The sequence below is a fragment of the Barbus barbus genome, assembly GCF_936440315.1.
Source record: "Barbus barbus genome assembly, chromosome: 19".
NCBI classification, from domain to species: Eukaryota; Metazoa; Chordata; class Actinopteri; order Cypriniformes; family Cyprinidae; genus Barbus; species Barbus barbus.
The window spans coordinates 19,428,050-19,450,312 of NC_136747.1; the positions used below are offsets into that span (position 1 = coordinate 19,428,050).

The following is a 22,263-nucleotide window of genomic DNA, read 5'->3' on the forward strand; positions in this document are numbered from 1 at the left end:
CAATGAATAAATAGAAATAATGTAATGTCTAAATAATAAATAATGCTAAATAGAAATAATGTAGATACAGGCTTATCCAGACTCCTTATCCAAGCACAATCCTGCATTCTTTTCTGGCCAAACGTCCCGCTGTTTATTTGAAGAGCTGCGATGCCAGCCGAGCCCCCTCACTTCTCATCTCACGCATAACCAAAACTCCAGGGTTGCGTCATTTGCCGAAAAGCACAAAAAAAAAAAAAATCTGAACCCCTCTTTTCCAAGAAAGAGCATAAAGTATTTTTTTCTTTTTGTGCCAAGTCCTTGTACTCCTTTCACACTGGCCACCAAACCATGCCTAATGGCTCCTGGGGAGAAGAGGCCCAGATTGCGGCATCTTTTCCCGACAAAAAGAGCTTAGAAAACTAGGCTTAAAATTTCAGGGTGCCACCCCCCGCCAACCCACCCCTCCTGGAGCGTGCATATGCCCCCTCTATCCCAGGAGAAACGAGAGATGAACTCAGAAATGGATGCGAACGGTGAACGTGAGCAACCACAGTCACTCTCAGATTCTCTGTTTTTGGGTTATATGCTGTAAATCAAAAACTTTTTATATATGCTGCGTTGCTAATAAGTGAATCTGACCCATCAGGAATGGAAGAAGTTGTACTTTATTATCGGTAAGATTTTGCTTGAATACATTCGACTATGCTAATGTTTTGCTATTGTGGGTTTGGAGTAGAAATCAACGATGAAGATATATTATTCAGGCACAGTGTTCAAGAGTTGACAATGAAAAGTTCAACAGATTTGGAATATTTTTTGGAATGCAGTATGTGATGTAGAAACCAAGATGACAACATGAACTTGTATGATGATAATGGATTCAGTTTGCATATGATGTAATGAGATGGATTTCATAAGACTGAGTATATAAATAGCACTTTGAATGATTATTTTGAGCACTTTTGCATTTTCATTATGTTGAATTCATATTTTAAGCTTAGGTTGTGCCTGCACTGAGGACCAAATGTAAACACTGAAATCCCTTACAATGTGGTTTTTATTTATTTATTTTTACCAGTCAGTGGTCTGTATGAGAAAAACAGCTTACTAAAGAATGCTTTAATTAAAATAAAAAATGCAATAAGTGACGGTTTGATTTAGCCAAATAGGACAGAAAATATAATTACAAATATTTAAGAAAATATAATAAAAACTAGCATGTGTGTGTGAGTATGTGAATGTCTGCAAACTGAGCATGAGCAGAAGGAGAGGATTAGATCATTGGAGAGGATGAGAGAAAAAACGGACAATAGTCAAGCAGTGTATAAATGAGACCAATGGAAAGTCTCTGTTGAGTGTATTGAATATATTATACTTCCATCAGGAATCTCTGCTTAGTGGGAAAATACATGCCAAAAATGACAGAAGGAGAGGTTTTTAATCCAAGCTGCGTCTCTTTGTTCTATACAATACGCTATGATATGTTCACAAGCATGTAGAAGACAATATTGCATGAATAATATTTGAACCAACCGCACACAAGAGTTTATTTAGTGAAGCACAGGATTGTCAAAGCCGTATTACGAAGCGGCCGATTCCTTACATCTGTTCTGCTGTTTACACACACACACACACACACACCTTTTAAGGCGAGGAGATGAGAGTTGATTGATTTTCTGCTAGGTTTAAGGTGTGCTCTGTTTTTTAAGAAGATCCCTCCAAAAAAAAGTAAAAAACAAACGCAGTTCTGTGAAAGCAGAACAAGATATGGAGTCTATATTAAGATGACTCGAGAAGCCCTCCTTCGATTTCTGTGGCGTTTACGCTGTAAATGTGCTATAAGGTGAAGATAACGTGGCATCAATATGGATAATTTCTCTCCTTTTTATTGCATACCATCTGCAATCGATCTGTGCGTGCTAATCTTCATTACAAAGGCCTCAGTCTCACTGATTTCCTGAGGATACACAATGTCGATGTGGGACTGTGTAATTTGTATTACATAAAAAGAATGTGATGAGAATAAAGATAACAACAAGCTTTTGATAATTCATTTTTGATCCATATGTGTCTGATAAATCACATCATAAAGAAAAAAAGATATGTATTTTTTTAGTTCTTTAATTTATGACAAACAAATAATGTATTTATACAGTTTATTGTGAAATAATTGGTTATATAAAATATGTTTGCATGGCAATTGTAATTTATTGCCAAAAAATGAATGAATTATGGATTATTTGTCATGACATTGTATAACACGGTTTCGATTTACATTTCATATTTAAATTGTTTATTAGGTTTTAAATGCTTTTTAAACTCCAGAATTACTTTTATAATTGTATTTTAATGTTAAAATGGTTCATGCTAAAATATATATTTTTGTTTAATGCTAAAAAGGCATCAGATCCACTCTGATCCACTATAAAATAAATATTTCCCCAAAATGCTCAAAGCAAAATTGTAAGATGTAACAAAATCAATATATTTCTATATCTGCCGTTTCTGTATCTGCCCGTGAAGGTAGACAGACAGAATTTGTAGGGCGCAGTGAATTTGGCAAGTGTACTGGGGAATGGCGTGTTAGGGAAATAGTGAACAGGAGGAGGTTATTAAAATATGAATGTTTGAGGTTTGGTTGACTACCTCACACCTGGTACTCTCAGCATGAACTGAAAGTGAGGTGTGCCTCTAAGCAAAAGAAGAAGAAAAAAAAAACAGCTAAATAAAAAAATGGGTAGCTTTCTTTTTTTTACTATAAACCTGCATGTATTTTTTATTTATTTATATTCCATTACGTAACGACAAAAGAAAAGTAGAAAGAAGAAAAAAAACATGGTAATGTTTTCATTTCCAAATTAAATCATTTTCATTATAATGCAATTACCAGCACTATAGATGTATTTATTTAAGGTGAACAGGCCTATAATATAAGATCCTATCTGTTTTGGGAGCAGGTGATGGGGTTAGCCTGATGAAAGGCATAAAGCACTTAAAGTTGTTAAGGACACTCCCACCATTCAGAAGCACTTAGTGTGGCCACTCCCCAAAATCTGCACACACAATTACCAATGGAGGGTGATATGGAAACACACACAAGCACTTACAAACACTAATGCTTTTAATTAATATACTGATGATGACATTTTCCAGGTGTTTTGTTACACTGGATTTAAGAATAATGTGCTAACACAAATTAAGTGTATGCATCTATAAAACAATGTAATCTCTAAATTGCATCCATCCCGAGGCAAGTTATGTCATGTATAACAATCAAAGGTGCCGTTTTTACAGTCTGTATATATTCCTATTAAAATGATGAATATTTACTTGCTGTTAAATGCAACTGTGCTTGTCATCACCTGTAGATGATTAACGTTTAACATTTATATTAAGGGAAATTGATGTTCTCTTGTCAGAAGTGCTAAATAGGCAACTTTTTTTTTACTTATGTATGAATGAGGAGTGTGTACACACACACACACAACATCTGCAGAACACATAGTGATTAATCCTGCAGCTTTAATCAACACTCTCTGTGTTAGACAGCTGCTGTTTAAGTCTGTAAGTCTCAATTATTATCTTATTTAATACATTTGTTCATTTCTCATTTGGAGTCTATACTGTATTCCTTATTCTAGAATCATTATATTTTAATCTGCTAGTTTTTAAACATGGTATGTGAATTTCAGATGGGCATTTTGTTTTAAATCTTTGTTGAAATAATAAAAACACACAATAATTACAGCATTTGTTCTTTCTTTTATGTCTGTATTCATTTATATTGTGACTGCTTTTAGGTTGAATGTGAATTATTAAATGCCTTTGTAAATAGGAAATAACATTATTTTAGGCTACTTAGGTTACGTAATATCACAAAAGGAAAAAAAAAACGTTTAAAAGCAAACAGTAACATTTTCTATAGTTAAAATGGTATTGTTTTTTTCGAAACTGGCTTATTATTCCAGTTAAATTAAATGGCGAACACTCTTGATGAATCACAAAGTGACAGCTGTAGGTCTACTGCATGAGCGAAACTGTTACAGTGTTCAGTGTCCGTTTTGGTCCTAATGATTCAACAAAGATAAAGCAGTATAAAAATGTTACAAGAAATTTAGTTATAATACAAAATGGTGTAACTTAAGTTAACCATCCTGCAGCATGAGCAGCGTTTACTGTACCCCTAACACAAATATTACCTTTGTATAGCTGCTCCCGAAATCCCATTCAAAACACCCACATTCCAACCTAATGGACGCACCTCGCCCTTCCTGTAGCTGCTATATTACTCCGCGCATACCTCATTCCCGGTGTCGACTAAAGAACATCTAGACCTCAGACGAGGTACTTGGAATATAAAAAGGTATTTGATGATTATCACTTGTCACTTTATACATATAATACTAACGCTTAGCTTCATGCCAGACTAAGCCGCTGCTGCGCCCTAGTTTCTTTGGATGCGGCAGGATACATGAGCTGCATTCCTCGTATAAGAGCGGCGTCTGAGCGACGCCATTTTAAGATCTAGATTCACATCAGCGCGGAAGGTTTGCCGCACCGCTAACGCAGGAGAACAGCGACCCGTCCGGGAATCTCACCGGCTGGCTTGGCTGTTTCATTTCTACTAGGATACCGACGCGTTGGTCAGGCTTCGCCGGCCAAACAAAAGGATTCATCTTTTTAATTTCAGGTAAGCTTTTTAAACGCGGATTGATCCAACTCCTAGTAGTTTGGAGATTGGAGCATCGGGAGGATCGTCCCAGGGTTTTCCAAGCTCAACCTGAGGCTGGATCTACCTTCCGCGAGCTGAGCATTTAAAAACGCCTCGTTTAGGTTTTTGCTTTTTATCTTACACTCGTTTTCCTCTAAATTGCAGGTTTATGCACAATGCACATTGACTCTTGTGTTTGTTTACGGTAGCTCCGCAAACACTGGCTAGCGTTAGCTCGCGTTAGCTTTCATTCAGTTCAATGGCTCGAGAAGCGAGCTAGCAGCAGATCTTAATCGATAAACAAGAGTATTGGTAAAAACACATGATTTCACCAGGGACTCCCCGTGTTGGTTTTCACACTAATTTACCGCATCGTGATTTAGTTGCCTCCGCTTCAACAGTTTGTGTCGTCAGACGTAAGTTACCGGGGAACTTTTATTTGTGTAAGTTAGTTTGGCTTTTACAAATAATAACGAAAACTGAGCCGATCGATTATGATTGTTTTAACCTGTAAGATTGACAAGTCGATTGAAAGTATGTCTGCAAGAAATGCATTAGTTTTATCAATTCGTGAGAATGGAGAAAAATAATTTCTCATTTGTAAAATATTTTCTGTTCCGTTGCATAACTATGTAGATGTTAGTCAACCTGAAATTAGTGTAATTATGTGAAAGTCCTAAGTCTATTTGAAGTGAGCTAACGTTAGGTTTAAATGAGTTATATTATTTAAAGTTGTTTTTTTAAGTGTTGCTGGATGGATTGTCAATTCCATTTTGTTTGAGAGGATTTGTCAGGAAAAGAGTAAGCTTTTGCTACAGGAATTGTTCTGTCTCCTCATAGATTTGGGGTGATGTTATAGTCACATTTCTCTCGCATCTGATTGGCCGGTTTGCAAGTTACGTTAGTTTTTAAACGGCGTTTAAACATTTCAGGGTTCGTTACTCTTCCTCGAAACAAAAGGCCCCGGTGGCCGAATTCCTGAGTGCTTGCCTTTCAGGAGGGGCTCGGGTTTCTCTGCTCCCAGAGTCCGGAACAGCTGTTTCACACACTTTAGTTAGAGTACCCACCTTGAGAGGATCGGTGGAGCTGGCCTCAGATCAGCCACCGTGCGCGTCTCCGCTGGAGGAAGTGTGGGCGGGGCTAAAGTCCGACGGCAGAGTGCGCGGTGGAAACTGAAGAAGGTCGAGCAGCGAGCGTATTTTGGGTTTCGTACCTGTGTGGGAAATACCCGCTGCAGTCTGTTTAAAAACAACCTCGGTTTCCCATAATACACAGAAATGCCGGGTTTATGGAAGAACCTAAGAAAATGATCGCCTTTGGAACATAATTGTGCTTGTATACGGAGGCTGTATTTATGCTGCCTTCAGCAAACCGAAGATGTTGCTTGTCTAATAGTTATGCATTTTTGCTTTTGTAAATTATATTAAATGCTTTTAACAAAAGATGGTTTAAAATAAAAGTTTACCCACAAACAAAACTTGTCACTCGCCCTTATGTTTCAAACGTGTATGAAGTTGCCAAAAGTAGTATATTCACTTTCATTGTTCATTGTATTGAAGAGAAAAAAAAATCAGTGTAATTGAATGTGTAAGAAATGGCGTTCTCTGTGTGAACGGGGCTGTCAGTTCTGTTTAAAATCTGTTATTTTGTGTCATCAGCAAATACTAAGATTTTGGATCAAAGTAGTTTGTAATGAAATAAATAGTCTTAAAGGGACAATCCACCCAAAACTACCAGAGAACCACTTCTTGAATGGCTTATTGTAGTGCTGTGAAACGATTAATCGCATCCAAAAAAGTTTTTGTGCTCATATGTTATATAATCTTAATATTTTTGTTAAATATACATGCATGTGTGTGTATTTATATATACATAATAAATATACTCAGTACACACTGTGAACTAATGTTTATTTTGGATGATTAATCATTTGACAGCACTAATTGTAAACTGCTTTGCTTGCACCAGCCCTGTGCTGCAACAGTTCGGCTTGTGTTAACAGGATACAGTGAATAAACCTTAAACGATCCCATTAAGAGGGCTAATCAGATAGCCTTCCTTTACTTTGAAGGTTCAGTTTCCAAATCCGTCCCATAATCACACAGTGATTCGTCTGAACGTCCGCCTCCTGTGCGCCTGTATGGAATGCTGACTGGTGCTGCAAGGAAAACCCAGTAAGCTCGTGTCTGACTCCCTTCAGTGTTTATTGTCTGGTAAATTAATTCCAGGTCAGTCTCACCACTGTGGAGGACTACACATGCATTTTGCATAAACTACCACAGCTGCCTCTGTTTGCTCTCAAATCATCCCTCTGCCTTCACATGCACCCTTAAAAAGCCTAATTTATTAACATTGGCACGGCTTCACAGCGACGCATTTCCCGCTAGCGGGGTCTTTCAGTGCAGGCCTGTATTTGAAGTGCTGTATCTTGTGTCATGCACACACACACGCACAGGAAAGGAATGTCCAGCGCTGACTGCAGGATGTTATCATAGGCAAGGTTTTTTTATCTGTAAATACCTGTATGTGAAAGCAGCTCTTGATGGTATATTTTGGGGGTCATGTTGAAATATTCTGCTACAGTAGTGCTTTACAATGCTGTATGTACCAAGGTGGTTCTTTTGGTGACTGTGTGAAGGATGACTCTGTGATTCTGCAGCTTCATCATTAAAAGCTGTTCTCAATCAGCTGTATGTTCTCAGACAGCCTGGGTGCTCATCCAGCTGAGAACCAGCACTTAACCTACTTGCAGAGGGTTACAATTTAGCACAAGAGCTCTGGAGTGCATGTGACTTGAGCTGTGTTCTGATTTGCACAGTCTCTGCACCTCAAATGTCAGATTTTGAAGTTCTGTAATTTTCTTTACATGTTAATTCAGTGCTTCAGTGAATTTTATAATGCTTTCAGTTGCCAATACACATGTAGTACCTTCTGATTTTAGGGATTTTACTAGGTTTAAATACGTTTTACAGATCATCACTAAAAATGTCAGCAGATTTTGGAATAGACTTGTGTAGATGATTGTATTAATATAATTTTTGTAAAATATAAATAAATTATCTAATGCAATTCAGTGATTAAGTTTGTCATAACTGACCCCTAAGTTTAGCGATTTTAAAAACGGGCTGCAATTTATTTTATTTTTTTTCTGTTATGGTCACAATGTTCTAACTTTAAAAGCATTCACTGGTGTGCAGATTATCCTCTCGGTTTGGGTTGTTACACTTGATCCCAGTGCCACTGTGTCCAGTGGTCAGCCGATAATGCCTTCCGATATTTGGGGTTTAATTATCGGCATTGACCATGTCAGGAGGAATTTTAATTCTATCCCTGAGCTTGCGCGGCGCTCACATTTTGTCCTCATTAGTTTACTGTATCTGTTTAACAATTGTCTAAATTATTGTTAGAATTGTTAAAGTAAACTTGTATGAAAATATTGTTTGCTTTTTGATCAGTAATAGAAAGTGCAAATATTATTTCTCATCCACAATTAGAATTCAGCAAATGCGCACCCATAATTTAAATAAGGCCTTGACTATCTAACGCACATTTAACATTTTTACAAACCTCTAAGGATATCTGCATAGGCTATCCAAAAATCCATATTGGTCAAGCACTAGGTTTTAGTTGTAAATATCTGAACTGTGTTCATGGTTGTAAACTTGTACTGGTTCCCTTTGCCACATGATGCTCTTCCTTTCCACGGCACCAAATTGATTCTTTGTTTGTGGTCGGGTCAACCACACTGATTGATGTTGCCTAATGTGTAGTTAAGTTGGAAACAAGCCTTTCGGTTTCTTCCCATGTTGTCACAGTTTGTACTTTACATTTAACCCCGATATCATGACGCATATTGGGTCTTTTGAGGCTTGCAGGATGTGAAAGCTGATGTTCTTCGCTGCAGCAGGAAGACAGATTTTGTCAACGTTTCCAAGGCTTGTCCGCTTTATTTTCTGAAAATGTCCCCTCAAGTCAGTAAGGCCATTAATTAACCTCTTTCTATGGAAGAGTTTAATCTGATGCTGATTTATACTGAAAGATACGTTGATTTAGATGGCTTTTAGGTTTTTTTTTTTGAGCCGAGGAGGGATGTTAGACTCATTTCATTGATTTAATTGCTGCTTGGCGCACTGAAGGCCCATGCAGGAAGGAAGACTGGCCCTGAAGCAGACATGAGCAGTTTCCTATGGAAATAAAAATCGACTGCTCTGGTTTGAGGCCAGCGTGAGGAAACTTATTTCACATTCTAAATGCTTGGCAGCTTTCGTTTCATTGTGGCATCTTTTCACACTTCTAAATGTGTCCTCTATGGTACCCCATGAACTGGCATCACTAGCCTGAGGCTCTATGCGAGACTCTGGAGAATTCCAGGCATCTGAGGTTTAGAGAGGTCATTATAGAACTGTGATTTTTAACTTCAGACACTACATGTTCTCTAGCAAATGCATATTGTTTGTAAATGGTTTATACACTACCATTCAAAGGTTTGGATTCACTAAGAATTTTAAGAAATTGAAGGTCTATACAGCAAGGAGACACAGTAAGTAACCGTTGAGATGTTTGTTACAAGAGACTTTTTGTTTTGTTTTTGTTCCACATGAATGAACTTTCTATTCAAAACATCCTGGAAAAAAATGAATCGCAGTTTCCACAATAATGTTACAGAGCACAACTGTTTTCAACATTAAGAAATGTTTCTTGGGGACCAAATCAGCATATTACAATGACTTCTGAAGGATCATTTAACGCTTAATTTTCAGCAGCCATTGCTCCAGTCTTCAGCTTCACCATCACAGGAAGAAATCTTTTTTTAAAATAGATTAAGACTTTTCTTTATTATTTTTTTATTATTGTAATGCTATTACATGCGATCACAATTTAATAAATGCAATCTTAGTAAGCATAAGAGACTACTTTATAAAACCATTTGCAGATGCTTACTGACCCAAGGTTTTGGTCAACTAAAAGCCATGCATTTTTTATTTTTTTTCTGCTGTACCATTCTTTAAATAGCAGTTAAAGCACAGAATAATGCTGTCAGCATTCTGTCACGTAAAAACCTCTTGGAAAAGTCGCAGTCATTTACACTTAAGCATCTTGCAACATGAAGGTTACATTTTTTGACAGTCACGTTAAAAATAGTCCAACTTCTTTTAATGTCTTGAGGTCCCTGTGTTCTGTTCAATTGTTGCACTCCATCCAGCTGCTTTTGAACAAGAATGCCGTGTAAATACCCCAAGGAAATGTCTTATTTTGTGTTTTTTGCATTTTAAATAATTCATGCTTGATTATAAGTAGTCTAGTTGGTGGCTTAGTATTTACTTCATGGACTTTTGTTTTCTTGTAATTTCCTTTCTATGTGACCCTAAAGGTTAGGGTATGTTCATTGTTTTTACATTATCTGTTTCTGTAGTAATCTAAACTCCCACCCCCTGAATATATAATCGGGTGAAAGTTTTCAGCTCGAGTCATCTGTAAGTGGCTGATAATTTATAACCTAAAACTGACAATTTGGTTACACTTTTATTGTGAAACTTGATGTTTGGTTTCTTTTTCTTGCAATTTGGGTCTTATCCCAGAATAATGTGCTGCAACCTATAGTGAAATTTGCCGCTTTAATAGCAAAACAGGTAAATCTGATTATTTTAAGTTAAGATCCTAATAAGCAATTTAAGATCAGTGTTGGTTTCGTGTCCTCGGGCTGTTTATAATCACATAATTTGTGGTACTTGATGCTGTATTGTTCTCATCAGCTTTGGATGAATGAAGCTGACTAATCCCCTCAGCATGTTTTTACTGGCATTGCCAAGATGACTCACTGTCCCGTCTCCCTCTCTCGACTTCTTGCGTGACACCCTACAGATTAAATGAGGGGAGTTTCCCAAAGTTAACACTACCTTTAGGGTCTGTAATGTAGATTAAAGCCTCTTTCTCGCTTGTAAAGCAGCTGGTGTCTGAGGGGGAATAGCCAAATGTTGCTGCTAATTTGTAAAATGGAGCTCTTTCTTGACCTTTCTATGCTTGACAGGTTCTGTTATGTAGTTTTATTTTTGTCCTTATTGGTTTTTTTTTTTTTTTTTTTTCTACAGGTTTGGACGTCACTCAGGCTGAGGGATTGACGCAACGATGGCTACCCAGTGTGAGTATTTTTCTAAGTTAGTCTCTGTTTATCAGCATGTTTGTCCAATGACAGTGTTGCTTGATGCAGACACAAACACAGATGAGCTGATAAAGAACAGGTTTATTTACTGAGTGATTTCGGTTAACCCTCACAGGCCCAGCTATGGAATTGGAATAGCATTTCCAAATTTAGCATTTAAAGGGTCATGAAACCCTAAAACACATTTTGAGATGTTAACATATGAACAGGTTGCACATCAGTGAAAACAATAGCACTGATTGTCTATTAAGGAAAAAGTGGTTATTCATTTTTTTGGAGCAACTTCGTTCTTCCGATTCAAAAAGAAAAATTGAGCCTACGTCACGAAAAGTGACATGCGTTAATCTGGAGTGGTGATTGATTGCCATGACTGTGTACACGTCTACGTCATCAGTTTTCCGAGCTATTCTCCGTATTCATGAGAATGAACTCTTACCATATAATCACTGCGCTGTATGATGCATAAGGTCGGAGAATTAAAATCTCACAAAAGGGCTTTGCGCTGTCGATTCATTTCTGTGACCATGACAGCAACCATATTTAGTGATAACACGTGGAGTGCACGAGAAGGGTTTCTGCGCAGAACGCTGCGATGGGTTTAATAACACTCGCTGCGTGGATCATAGTTAATATCCGGACCAGAACAAGTGTGTTTCAAGCGTTTTCATATTCTCTCGTGCTCCAAACATATCATGAACCAGCACCGTGCTCGCGCACATATCATGTCTCCTTCAAATTAAATATGCGTGAATAAGGGCGCTGAGAGAGTGGGGCGTCTGATCATGAACGCGATGACGTGACGGATTGTTGTGATACACAGCAAACAATGATAGACTGAAAATCCAAAGAAGAGTTAACAAAAAGTAACTGCCTTTTATTCTTTGTTTTAAATGCATTTTAATATTCATCTGTCTATATAATGTGTGTTGTAGGACTGTTGGTTTTCTCACCTGTTCCCACCCACTCCCACTTTTCCAAAGTTTTACACGCCCATTTCTGGTGTCTTTTTCAGATCTAAGGTGTGAAAGACCAGTGCTGAAACAGGGGGGTTTCATGACCCTTTAAAATGAAGATTTCAGATGGGGTTTTTTTTGCGTTTGGTTATTAGTTAACCACAGTTAATTTCAGACTAGAAGTCGTAATTGTAATGGTGTAGAACTTCATGAATATAGCTTTTGCTGATATAGCAATAAAAAAATAGCAGCAATGCTTTTATAAAGATCACTGCAGGTGTTGAAATATGCAGCATCTTAACTGCAAATTCAATGAGGTGTAGGAATATTGCATGATCATTTGACTTTAGAGTAGATCCAAAAAATTCTGTCTGGAAGAACTTTGTACTTAACTTTTGTTATTCAACTTAAATTGAATGTCTGACATTGATGTCTTATGTCCTGTAGCTGACCTTATGGAGCTTGATATGGCCATGGAGCAGGATCGTAAAGCCGCTGTCAGTCACTGGCAGCAACAGTCCTACCTGGATTCAGGTATTCACTCTGGGGCCACCACCACAGCGCCATCTCTGTCAGGCAAAGGCAACCCTGAGGAGGAGGATCTGGACAACCAGGTGCTTTATGAGTGGGAGCAGGGCTTCAACCAGCCCTTCACACCTGAGCAGGTGGCAGGTATGGGGCAGCATTTGCTTCCAACACATAACGTTTGTATTAGGAAAAAATGGAAGCCCCTCTAACTGGATATTCTCAGGCTTGGTCTTTTCCTGTCTGATAATCACAAACTTCCTCTCTTAGACCTGGATGGGCAGTATGCCATGACTCGTGCACAGCGTGTCCGTGCTGCCATGTTTCCTGAGACTCTCGATGAGGGCATGCAGATTACTTCTACCCAGTTTGACTCTGCCCATCCCACCAACGTGCAGCGGCTGGCCGAGCCTTCCCAAATGCTCAAACATGCCGTTGTCAATCTCATTAACTACCAGGATGATGCTGAACTGGCCACCAGAGCAATCCCTGAGCTCACCAAACTTCTCAACGATGAGGACCAGGTTAGAAACGTCCCATGCTTAATGCTTGTTAAGCCATCAAAATTGAGATTTCCTTTCCAAGACATGTTTCCTGCTTCAGGGAACATTTATTTGCAGCTGAAGCTAAAAATGGAAGATCTTTTAGCAAAAAGAGCCTTCATTTAAGGTTATTTTTAGCCATATAGTGACTTGTTGCAATGACAGCTCTGTCTGAATCAACTTAAGTTTTGCTTTTGGATGTTGTCATTTGTGTAAGGTAGTGGTTCTCGTGTTGATCAGTCTCTGCAGTTGCACTGCTAAATGACAAGTAGCCAAGCAATTTAAAATCTGCTCCATCTCACGTACCTTTTATCATTCACTCATCCTGTCCAGGTGGTGGTGAACAAAGCCGCAGTGATGGTGCACCAGCTCTCCAAGAAAGAGGCCTCTCGCCATGCCATCATGCGCTCTCCCCAGATGGTGTCGGCCATCGTGAGGACCATGCAGAACACCAATGATGTAGAGACTGCCCGTTGTACTTCAGGCACCTTACACAACCTGTCCCATCACAGAGAGGGCCTCCTCGCCATCTTTAAGTCAGGAGGAATCCCTGCCCTCGTCAAGATGCTGGGGTAAGCGCACCAAAGCAGAAAAGCTGATGCACAAATGATTTAGTCTTGAATTACTAAATTTGACCATGACGCTGAAGGTTTAATCCTTTCTTGTGGTGTCCTACTTGTACTGGTTCTCCACTAAATGGATATTACATGATCGGTTTTCCAGGTCCCCCATTGATAGTGTACTGTTCTATGCCATCACCACCCTTCACAACCTCCTGCTCCATCAGGAAGGTGCTAAAATGGCTGTCCGTCTAGCTGGAGGACTTCAGAAGATGGTGGCCCTGCTCAACAAAACCAATGTCAAATTCCTTGCCATCACCACAGACTGCTTACAGATCCTGGCATACGGCAACCAGGAGAGCAAGGTACGTATATTGAATGCATTGGTCTTGCTAACTGAGGGAAAGAATATACTAGATGTGCTCATGTTAATGTGGCTAAACTCTTGCTGCCACAGTTGATCATCCTGGCCAGTGGAGGACCTCAAGCTCTGGTCAACATCATGAGAACATACACCTATGAGAAACTGCTCTGGACCACAAGTCGTGTGCTGAAGGTTTTGTCTGTGTGCTCCAGCAACAAACCCGCCATTGTTGAGGCTGGTACGTTCATTTCTGCTTGTGCCAATTAAGCATGCGTTCATGTATGTTATGTCAGGGTCTCATCTTGCACTTCTATGTGCGTTTCAGGTGGTATGCAGGCACTTGGTCTTCACTTGACTGATCCCAGTCAGCGTCTGGTTCAAAACTGCCTGTGGACTCTCAGAAACTTGTCAGATGCTGCCACCAAGCAGGTGAATTCATGCAAACCATTAATGGTTTATTTGATGTTATGACTATTTGAACAACTTTTATTAAAGTAACATTTTTCTTTGTAGGAAGGGATGGAAGGACTTCTTGGCACTCTGGTTCAGCTTCTTGCTTCAGATGACATCAATGTGGTCACATGTGCTGCCGGCATACTCTCCAACCTCACGTGTAACAACTACAAGAACAAGATGATGGTTTGCCAAGTGGGTGGAATCGAGGCCCTGGTCCGTACTGTTCTCAGAGCTGGCGACAGAGAGGACATCACCGAACCTGCTGTTTGTGCGCTACGCCATCTAACATCCAGGCACCAAGATGCTGAGATGGCTCAGAATGCAGTGCGTCTTCACTACGGTCTGCCTGTAGTGGTCAAACTGCTGCATCCACCCTCACACTGGCCGTTAATTAAGGTATGTGGCCAGTTTTTCTGCGCATGATCTTTTGAAATATTGCACATTCTAATGAGTCTTCCCACATCCTTCTAGGCCACGGTTGGTCTGATCCGTAATCTGGCGCTTTGCCCAGCCAATCACGCGCCACTCCGCGAGCAGGGTGCAATTCCCCGGTTAGTCCAATTGCTTGTGAGGGCACACCAGGACACCCAAAGGCGCACTTCAATGGGTGGCACACAGCAACAGTTTGTGGTGAGTTAAATTTGGTTTTGTAGGCATTTTCTGTACTTGTGGAAAATTTAATTGACACTTAATTGTCTGATTGTAATATTTAGGAGGGAGTTCGTATGGAGGAGATTGTGGAAGGCTGTACTGGAGCACTTCACATCTTGGCCAGAGACGTACACAACAGAATTGTCATCAGGGGGCTCAACACCATCCCCTTATTCGTACAAGTATGTGTAACTTGCTGATTGCCTACGTTCGCACAATCTACGTGCAAGATGGTTGTTGTTGTGATCTCGTAAACCCTGTGAGTTTCTTAATGTTTCTTTTGTTCTGTAGCTGCTGTATTCTCCTATTGAGAATATCCAGCGGGTAGCGGCAGGAGTGTTGTGTGAACTGGCTCAGGATAAGGAGGCAGCAGAGGCCATTGAGGCAGAAGGAGCCACGGCTCCTCTCACAGAGCTGCTGCACTCCAGGAACGAGGGAGTGGGTGAGTGACTGCTCCCTATTTACAGATACCATACAGCATTATAACAAAAGAATTCTCTTAATATCAATGGACAAATCTTTCCAATTTCTTTCTTTGGTGTGGATTGTATTACCAGCTAAAGGATGGAAGGGGTCTAGGACACGAGCTTTCCATTAATCTTGACTCTTCTGTACTTGTCTCTATATAGCCACATACGCTGCAGCAGTTCTGTTCCGCATGTCTGAGGACAAGCCTCAGGACTACAAGAAACGTCTTTCTGTGGAACTTACCAGCTCTCTTTTCAGAACAGAGCCCATGGCCTGGAACGAGGTACAAACATTCATCTGCTCTCAGATGACCATTAATGCTCTATGAATCCACTTTTATAAACCAAAAAAAAAATTATATATATATATATATATATATATATATATATATATATATATATATTTATTTTATTTTTTTTAAATCTTAGACTGCTGACCTAGGCCTTGATATTGGTGCTCAGGGAGAGCCTCTTGGATACAGACCAGATGGTAAGACATTTTTATTTATTATATTTATAAATGAATTCAATATTTTATTAACCTTTTCGTTCATTTCATGCAAGCATTTAATTTAATAATAATTTTTTTTAGCTAATTTTAACTATCAAAAGTTTGTTTAATTTTAATTACACTTTAATAAATAACATGCATAATAAATAATTGTTTAAAACTGAATAAAATTCTTTCAAATAAATTGGAATTGTATTTATTTTTGTGCATATATAAAATATAATATAGAAAACATTTGATGTATTTAGACATTTACTTCAACAAGACTAATGATCTCTCATCCCTTTTAGACCCCAGCTATCGTTCTTTCCACTCTGGCTATGGTCAGGATGGTCTGGGTATGGATGGCATGCTGGAGCACGAGATAGGAGGCCACCATCCTGGAGTAGAGTATCCCATAGAGGGATTGCCCGACTTGGGCCATGCTCAGGACCTGATGGATGGCCTGCCCCCTACAGACTCCAATCAGCTGGCCTGGTTCGACACGGACCTCTAAACTCTCATGGTCTACAAGTATTGAAGGTAAGATGAGCTTCAAAAACTTGTTCACTGCATTCTGCCCAAGTTTCAAAATGAACATTTTAATGATATTCTGTCTCTCCACAGCTGTATGTTGAATGAATCTGCATTGTGAATTGAAGAGTCGTGGAAGGTTTGCCAGAGGGTGGGCTAGTGTTTCAGAAAGTGCCTGACACACAACACACACTTGTCGCAGACGAAAGGGAGATGTCTAACGGGGAAATGGTGGATATCAGTCTCCTTTATTGCTTCGACCCCTTTTGTTTTTTTGCCCTGGATGGAAAAATGCAAGTACAAGAGGGATTGTGACGTGGATTCTGACGAGTGCACATGAAAAGGATCTTTTAAGATGGAACTATTTTAACTTTTTTTTTTTTTTTTTTTTTTTTCCTTTAAATCAGCCTTTTCATGGTACTGACCCCAGCTTGGTTTTTAAACCTGGTCTTTTTTTGTTGTTTCTGCCTTTTTTTTTTTTTTTTTTTTTTTTTTTATTTGTATTCCCTTTTTTTTTTTTTTTTTTTTAAATGTCTTTTTATATAGTGTTAAGTTGTAGTGGACTTGCCTCATTGGTTTCTGGATCTTTATCACGTGCTAGTGTACAACACTAATCTCAGTTCCTATGTAATCTGACTGAAAGTGTAACAATGTGTAGCTTTTTATATGATCAGTTAAAATGGTGGTTGTTGGGAGTACAAAAAAAACTATATGCATTCTTAAATGCTTAATGTTGAGCAAGGAGAAGCAGTTTTCAAGGTCACTATTGTTCCAAAAAGGGTGTGGATGCAGCAAGGGTGGGTGGGGGGTAGATGGGGTTTATGAGGTATACACAGAGACAGAAATCTTTTCTATGCTATCTGGAGGTAGTCTCTATTGAAGCAACGTCATTGTTTGTTAGCCTGTGTGGCTTCTTTTGGGAACATGGATAATGACATGGCTAATCAATAAAAGACTTTTATTCCATTGTGTTTGTGTGATACCTAAATGTAAAAGGCAACTGTGACTTTCCTAAAACAAACAGTTTTTGCATTGTTTGTTCCTTTTTCCTTTCCCTGTTAATACCTTAAAGGAGTAGTTAACCTGAAAATGAAAATTTGCTGATGGTAGAGGAGTTTCTTGTTTTATCTGAACAGATCTGTAAAAATTTAGCATTACATCATTTGCTTACCAGTGGATCCTTTGCAGTGAATGGGTGCCGTCATAATGAGTCCAAATTTTTTGCTTTTGGCTAAAATATGAGTCCTATCCATAATATTGCTTTCTCTAGTGAAAATCTGGTCTGAATCCGGAGAGAAATATGCACAGCTCAAGTACTGTTTAGATGCGAAATCAGTGGCTTTTGATGAGAGGACAAGGCATGGACTTTTTAACTGGAAAAAACGTTATTATAGACTGGACTCTGGACTCTAAATGCTTTCATTTTGTTTCTTACAAACATGAAGCTTTTCACTATACATTTATGCATTTAGCAGACGCTTTTATCCAAAGCGACTTACATTGCATTTAAGTTAGTTTTTACATTTTATCAGCTTTTATACAAGATGTTAATTAATGGACTGGAGTTGTATGGGTTACTGTGTTTTTGGACTCATTCTGACGGCACCCATTCACTGCAGACGATCCATTGCTGAACAAGTGATGTAATACTAAGTTACTCCAAATCTGTTCCAATAAAGAAACAAACTCATCTACATCTTGGATTGCCTGAGGCTGAAGGTGTGTACATTTTCAGCAGATTTTTTATCTTTAAAGTACTATCTACGACGTGCAATCCATGTTGACTATGTGCAGTTATAAGATGCCTATAAACTTGAATGTGATTTAACTGGGTCAGATTTTGCCTTCTCTGCTCCCTGCCATTCATTTCCACTTCTCTGGAGACCACTTACCAACTTCTCATTATCCGTGAATCAGCCTTGGAGGGGTGGAGATGATTTCCGTTCTCTTATCTGAATGTGTTGGGATGAGGGCAGGGATGAAATCTGCACTTGCGCACGCATATGGGTTTGTTAGCTACCCACTTTTTCTAAATCAGATCCATATGAGCCTCGGATCAGAGAGCGTGTTTATCTTAACGGATGTTTTGAGCTTGGCTGATTCAAGTCCGTTGGATTTAATCAAGTCAAGCAGCAGTTCTGATACGATGCATTTATCTCATGTTTGATGTACTTTTTAATTGATTTGTTGAAGCTGCAAGTCTGTTACAATCTATGTTTGTATGGATATCGAACAAACAAAAACATGCAAAGAGCCTTAAAGATAACCTCAGATACAAAAGGATGTACACGCCCATGTAAACATGTAATCTATACAAAGGTAACTCTATAAGGCTCTTTGCATGTTTTTTGTTTGTTCGATATCCATACAAACATAGATTGTTTTACCATTAAATGAGCTGTAATGCATCAGCATTTTAACTTGTGCTCTGGAAGTTTTATGAACGTCTCCTTTTTCTGCCTCCACCTCTTTTTTCTGTTGGGAGAGGAATTTCACTGAGGCCTTGCCAAACGGCGGCTGTAGTTTGAAGTGTTGCCAGAGCGCTTTGTGCTGAGCAGCCCTCACCGCCTCCACAAAAAACACACTCATCCCCCCTCTTCAGATAGAAAAAGAGAGGGGGTGGATTTGCCCAGTTTGGACAAGGGGCAGGGCAACATGTCTGTACAGTGGACTTATATGAGCCTCGGAAAGTACAGGAGCCAAAGATCCTGACTATGTAGGTGTTTCTTTAACTTCACTCGCACAGGGGTAATTATTTTAATTAAAATTAATTTAAACCTTAATTTTTCATATGATTTAAAATGTCTTGGAAACTTTTTTTTTACATAAAAAATCTTGTCAGCTTTTCTCAGTAGTGGTGTCATTTCCACTGCATCCAACAATTTTTGCCCCTAATAAAGTTTTAACAATTTTTGCCCCTAATAAAGTTTTATTGTTTTAGTGTACTTGGGGGTGATAGTGTCAACAGTGTTAATAAATTGAGATAAAATATGAGACATGATTTGTGAAGAAAATTAATAAACACTACCATTCAAATGTTTGGGGACAGTAAGCATGTTTTTGAAAGGAGTCTCTTATGTACACAAAGGTTGCATTTATTTGATCAAAAATAACAGTAAACCCCGAATTTTATCATAAAATGTTACAATTTAGAATAGCATTTATTTGAAATAGTCAGCCTTTTTATTCCAGAAAAAGAAAAAAGAAAAATCATAAATGACAGAATTCCCTTGAGATTCATGTATGCCCACTATTGGACAATTAATGTTAAGTGGATAAAACTAAATTATTAAAAAGTAAAAGTACTTTCTTAGAAGTCACACCGTCAGATCCCAAAAAGAGAAGGTAAGACAGAATACGGGAGATTTCGGCTGCTCTGAAGAGAGAGACAGACAGCCCAAGAATTCCCTGACCTTCCCTCCCACACACTCCCTTACCTCGAGGCAACACACCTGTGTGGACGTCTGCGTGTTTGAGTGAGACAGTCGCAAGATCAAAGCTCACAGACGGATCATGATCTAGTGTCTGTCAGTCCCTGCGCTGTGAAGTCGGCAAGTATCAAGCTAGACAATAGTTTACTGCAGTTCATGTTTCTTTCTCTGGAGCCATATGAGGTGTGGGAGGAGATAAATTCGAGATTATTAGAGCGCCTTTAAAACAACACAAACGTGAATGTTTTTCTTTATTAGCAATGTTTGCTAAGGTCAGCAGGAAAGGTCTGGAAACCTTTGTGTGTGTCATATGCGATTTATATAATTAGGAAAGGCCACTCTAAAAAAAATGGTGCTAAACAGCACCAACAGTGGTTCTTTGGCTCGTAACGAACCTTTATAGGAGCTTAACAGGTTCTTTGTATGGCAGTGGTGCTATATACCACCTTATTCACCCCAAAGAACCACTGAAGACCCATACAGGAGCTTAACAGGTTCTGTATATGTTAGCGGTGCCAAAGAACCGGTGAAGAACCGCTGAGGAACCACTGGAGCACCCTATTCAGCACCAAAAGTGGCTCCCCAATGATTACAAGCCAAAGAACCACTTTTAGTGCTATATAGAACCGTTTTTTTTTTTTTAAGACTGTACTGTTTGAGCTATTTTAACAAATGGCTCTTCGCTTCGTGAAAAAATTAATCGGTGGGTGAGTCAGTCAGAAAGATTCATGACACAGCCTTGCTCATGACTAAGGACGATTCCAAGGGCCTAGGACACGTTTTATATGGCCAACCCAAGACATGATCACAGGGGGGCCTGAGTCAATGATGTTCAGGTGTTCAAGGGGCCCGGAAACCATAGCGGCACCCCTGGCTGTCAAACTGATAAAGATGTTTTCTTAATTTGCTGGTGCTTTTTCTATGTGTTTTCTGAAGTTGCTGCACTTTGAGCTCTCTCGGCCACCGTACAAATTGGACAATGAAATTTTCATTATATTATAACATTAATAATATAAATGAATAATGTAACATTGTGAATATATTAAGTGCAAATTTGTACTGTATAAGCTAAGCTGTTAGGCTAAATGGTATTTGTGTCATAGTGTGTGTGTGTGTGTAACATGATTTTGTCAGAATTGTTATCAGGAATAGAGAGTGTCCTACTCATTATTTTTTTACATTTTTATTTTTTATTTTTTACATTTTACTTTACATTTACTTTAAGTTTTGGATTTGTCTATTTTTTGAGTTTACACTGAAAAAATTGCTGTCTTGTAAGAGAAGTCATGGACAGTTTTGCAACAGGTAGGATTTAGTTCATGGCACTCCTCATTCATTTCAGCAATATGCACAACCAGTGACTGACTGTTGCACAGCATGGACAAGATAAAGGTACACATGATCCAAGTCGACCATTATGCTTTCTCCAATTGTCGAGCCATGTTGGCATCTCCCATAAGACCATCTTTGCCTATTTCTCACAACAACAGCAATTGTTACTGTGATGTGTAGATTTGTAAGATTGTAAGATGTAAGATAAATAAGCTTTCCATTGATGTATGATTTGTTAAGATAGGACAATATTTGGCTGAGATACAACTATTTGAAAATCTGGAATCTGAGGGAGCAAAAAAATCTAAATACTGAGAAAATTGCCTTTAAAGTTGTCCAAATGAAGTCCTTATCAATGCATATTACTAAACAAAAATTAAGTTTTAATATATTTACTGTAGGAAATTGACAAAATATCTTCATGGAACATAATCTTTACTTAATATCGTAATGATTTTTGGCATAAAAGAAAAATTGATAATTTTGACCCATACAATGTATTTTTTGGCTATTGCTACAAATATACCCCAGCGACTTAAGACTGGTTTTGTGGTCCAGGGTGACAAATGGTTCGCTTGTAATGATTTCTCAGTAGTAAAATAGGTTTAAAACCACCTAACTGACCAAAAAAAGTCAAAAACCTAATAGACTTTGATTAAAGGATATCAAGGGATGATGATAATAGAGATATGGAGTCATTTTTGACTTCTTCCAATAACCAATCACCTAGCAACCTCCCAGAACATCCTAGCAACCACACAGTAATACCCTGGAACCTGTGTTGTGCCAGCCAGTTTTGCACCACCAATATCACTCTCTTATTATCATTAGAAAATCATAGACAAACTCTACTACACCAATTCAAACTACCATCAAAAAGTATTTTTCTAATAATCATCAATATACAGCTGGGCTGCCATGAGTGATTAGCTGACACAACAATCCTAGCACTGGCTGATTCACCATTCGTTTGCAGTTTGAGTATTTGCTTACAATGTGTAAAAAAGGTTGGGAAGCCCCATAAACACACAGTCACACACACACACACACACACACATGCTTATTCAGCCTCTCTGACAAGAGCAAGGGGCCTGTTGCCTGGCAA

General features: G+C 38.7%; 1 protein-coding gene across 2 annotated transcripts; it reads left to right on the top strand.

The window, feature by feature from the left end:
* The first annotated feature begins 4,381 nt into the window (after positions 1-4,381).
* LOC306885380 (catenin beta-1-like) lies at positions 4,382-17,364 on the top strand. Of its 2 annotated transcripts, XM_079441846.1 has the most exons (16): positions 4,382-4,672; positions 10,783-10,832; positions 12,254-12,478; positions 12,602-12,855; positions 13,207-13,445; positions 13,597-13,798; positions 13,891-14,035; positions 14,123-14,226; positions 14,311-14,649; positions 14,725-14,883; positions 14,967-15,086; positions 15,196-15,346; positions 15,534-15,655; positions 15,801-15,861; positions 16,173-16,404; positions 16,489-17,364. In XM_079441846.1, exons 2-15 carry the CDS (start codon positions 10,820-10,822, stop codon positions 16,376-16,378), a joined length of 2,340 nt encoding a protein of 779 aa, XP_079297972.1. In that variant the 5' UTR covers positions 4,382-4,672; positions 10,783-10,819; the 3' UTR covers positions 16,379-16,404; positions 16,489-17,364. The 2 variants fall into 2 exon arrangements, with proteins under 2 accessions (XP_079297972.1, XP_079297973.1); XM_079441847.1 differs by lacking the exons at positions 4,382-4,672; positions 10,783-10,832 and having other exon boundaries at positions 11,998-12,478.
* The last annotated feature ends 4,899 nt before the right edge of the window (positions 17,365-22,263 follow it).

Coding starts and splice junctions, on each gene's coding strand:
- LOC306885380 (XM_079441847.1), top strand. CDS start 12,223: ATGTCTGACATTGATGTCTTATGTCCTGTAGCTGACCTTATGGAGCTT. Junction 13,799..13,890: donor ACGGCAACCAGGAGAGCAAG/GTACGTATATTG, acceptor TTGCTGCCACAG/TTGATCATCCTGGCCAGTGG. Junction 14,650..14,724: donor CACACTGGCCGTTAATTAAG/GTATGTGGCCAG, acceptor ACATCCTTCTAG/GCCACGGTTGGTCTGATCCG.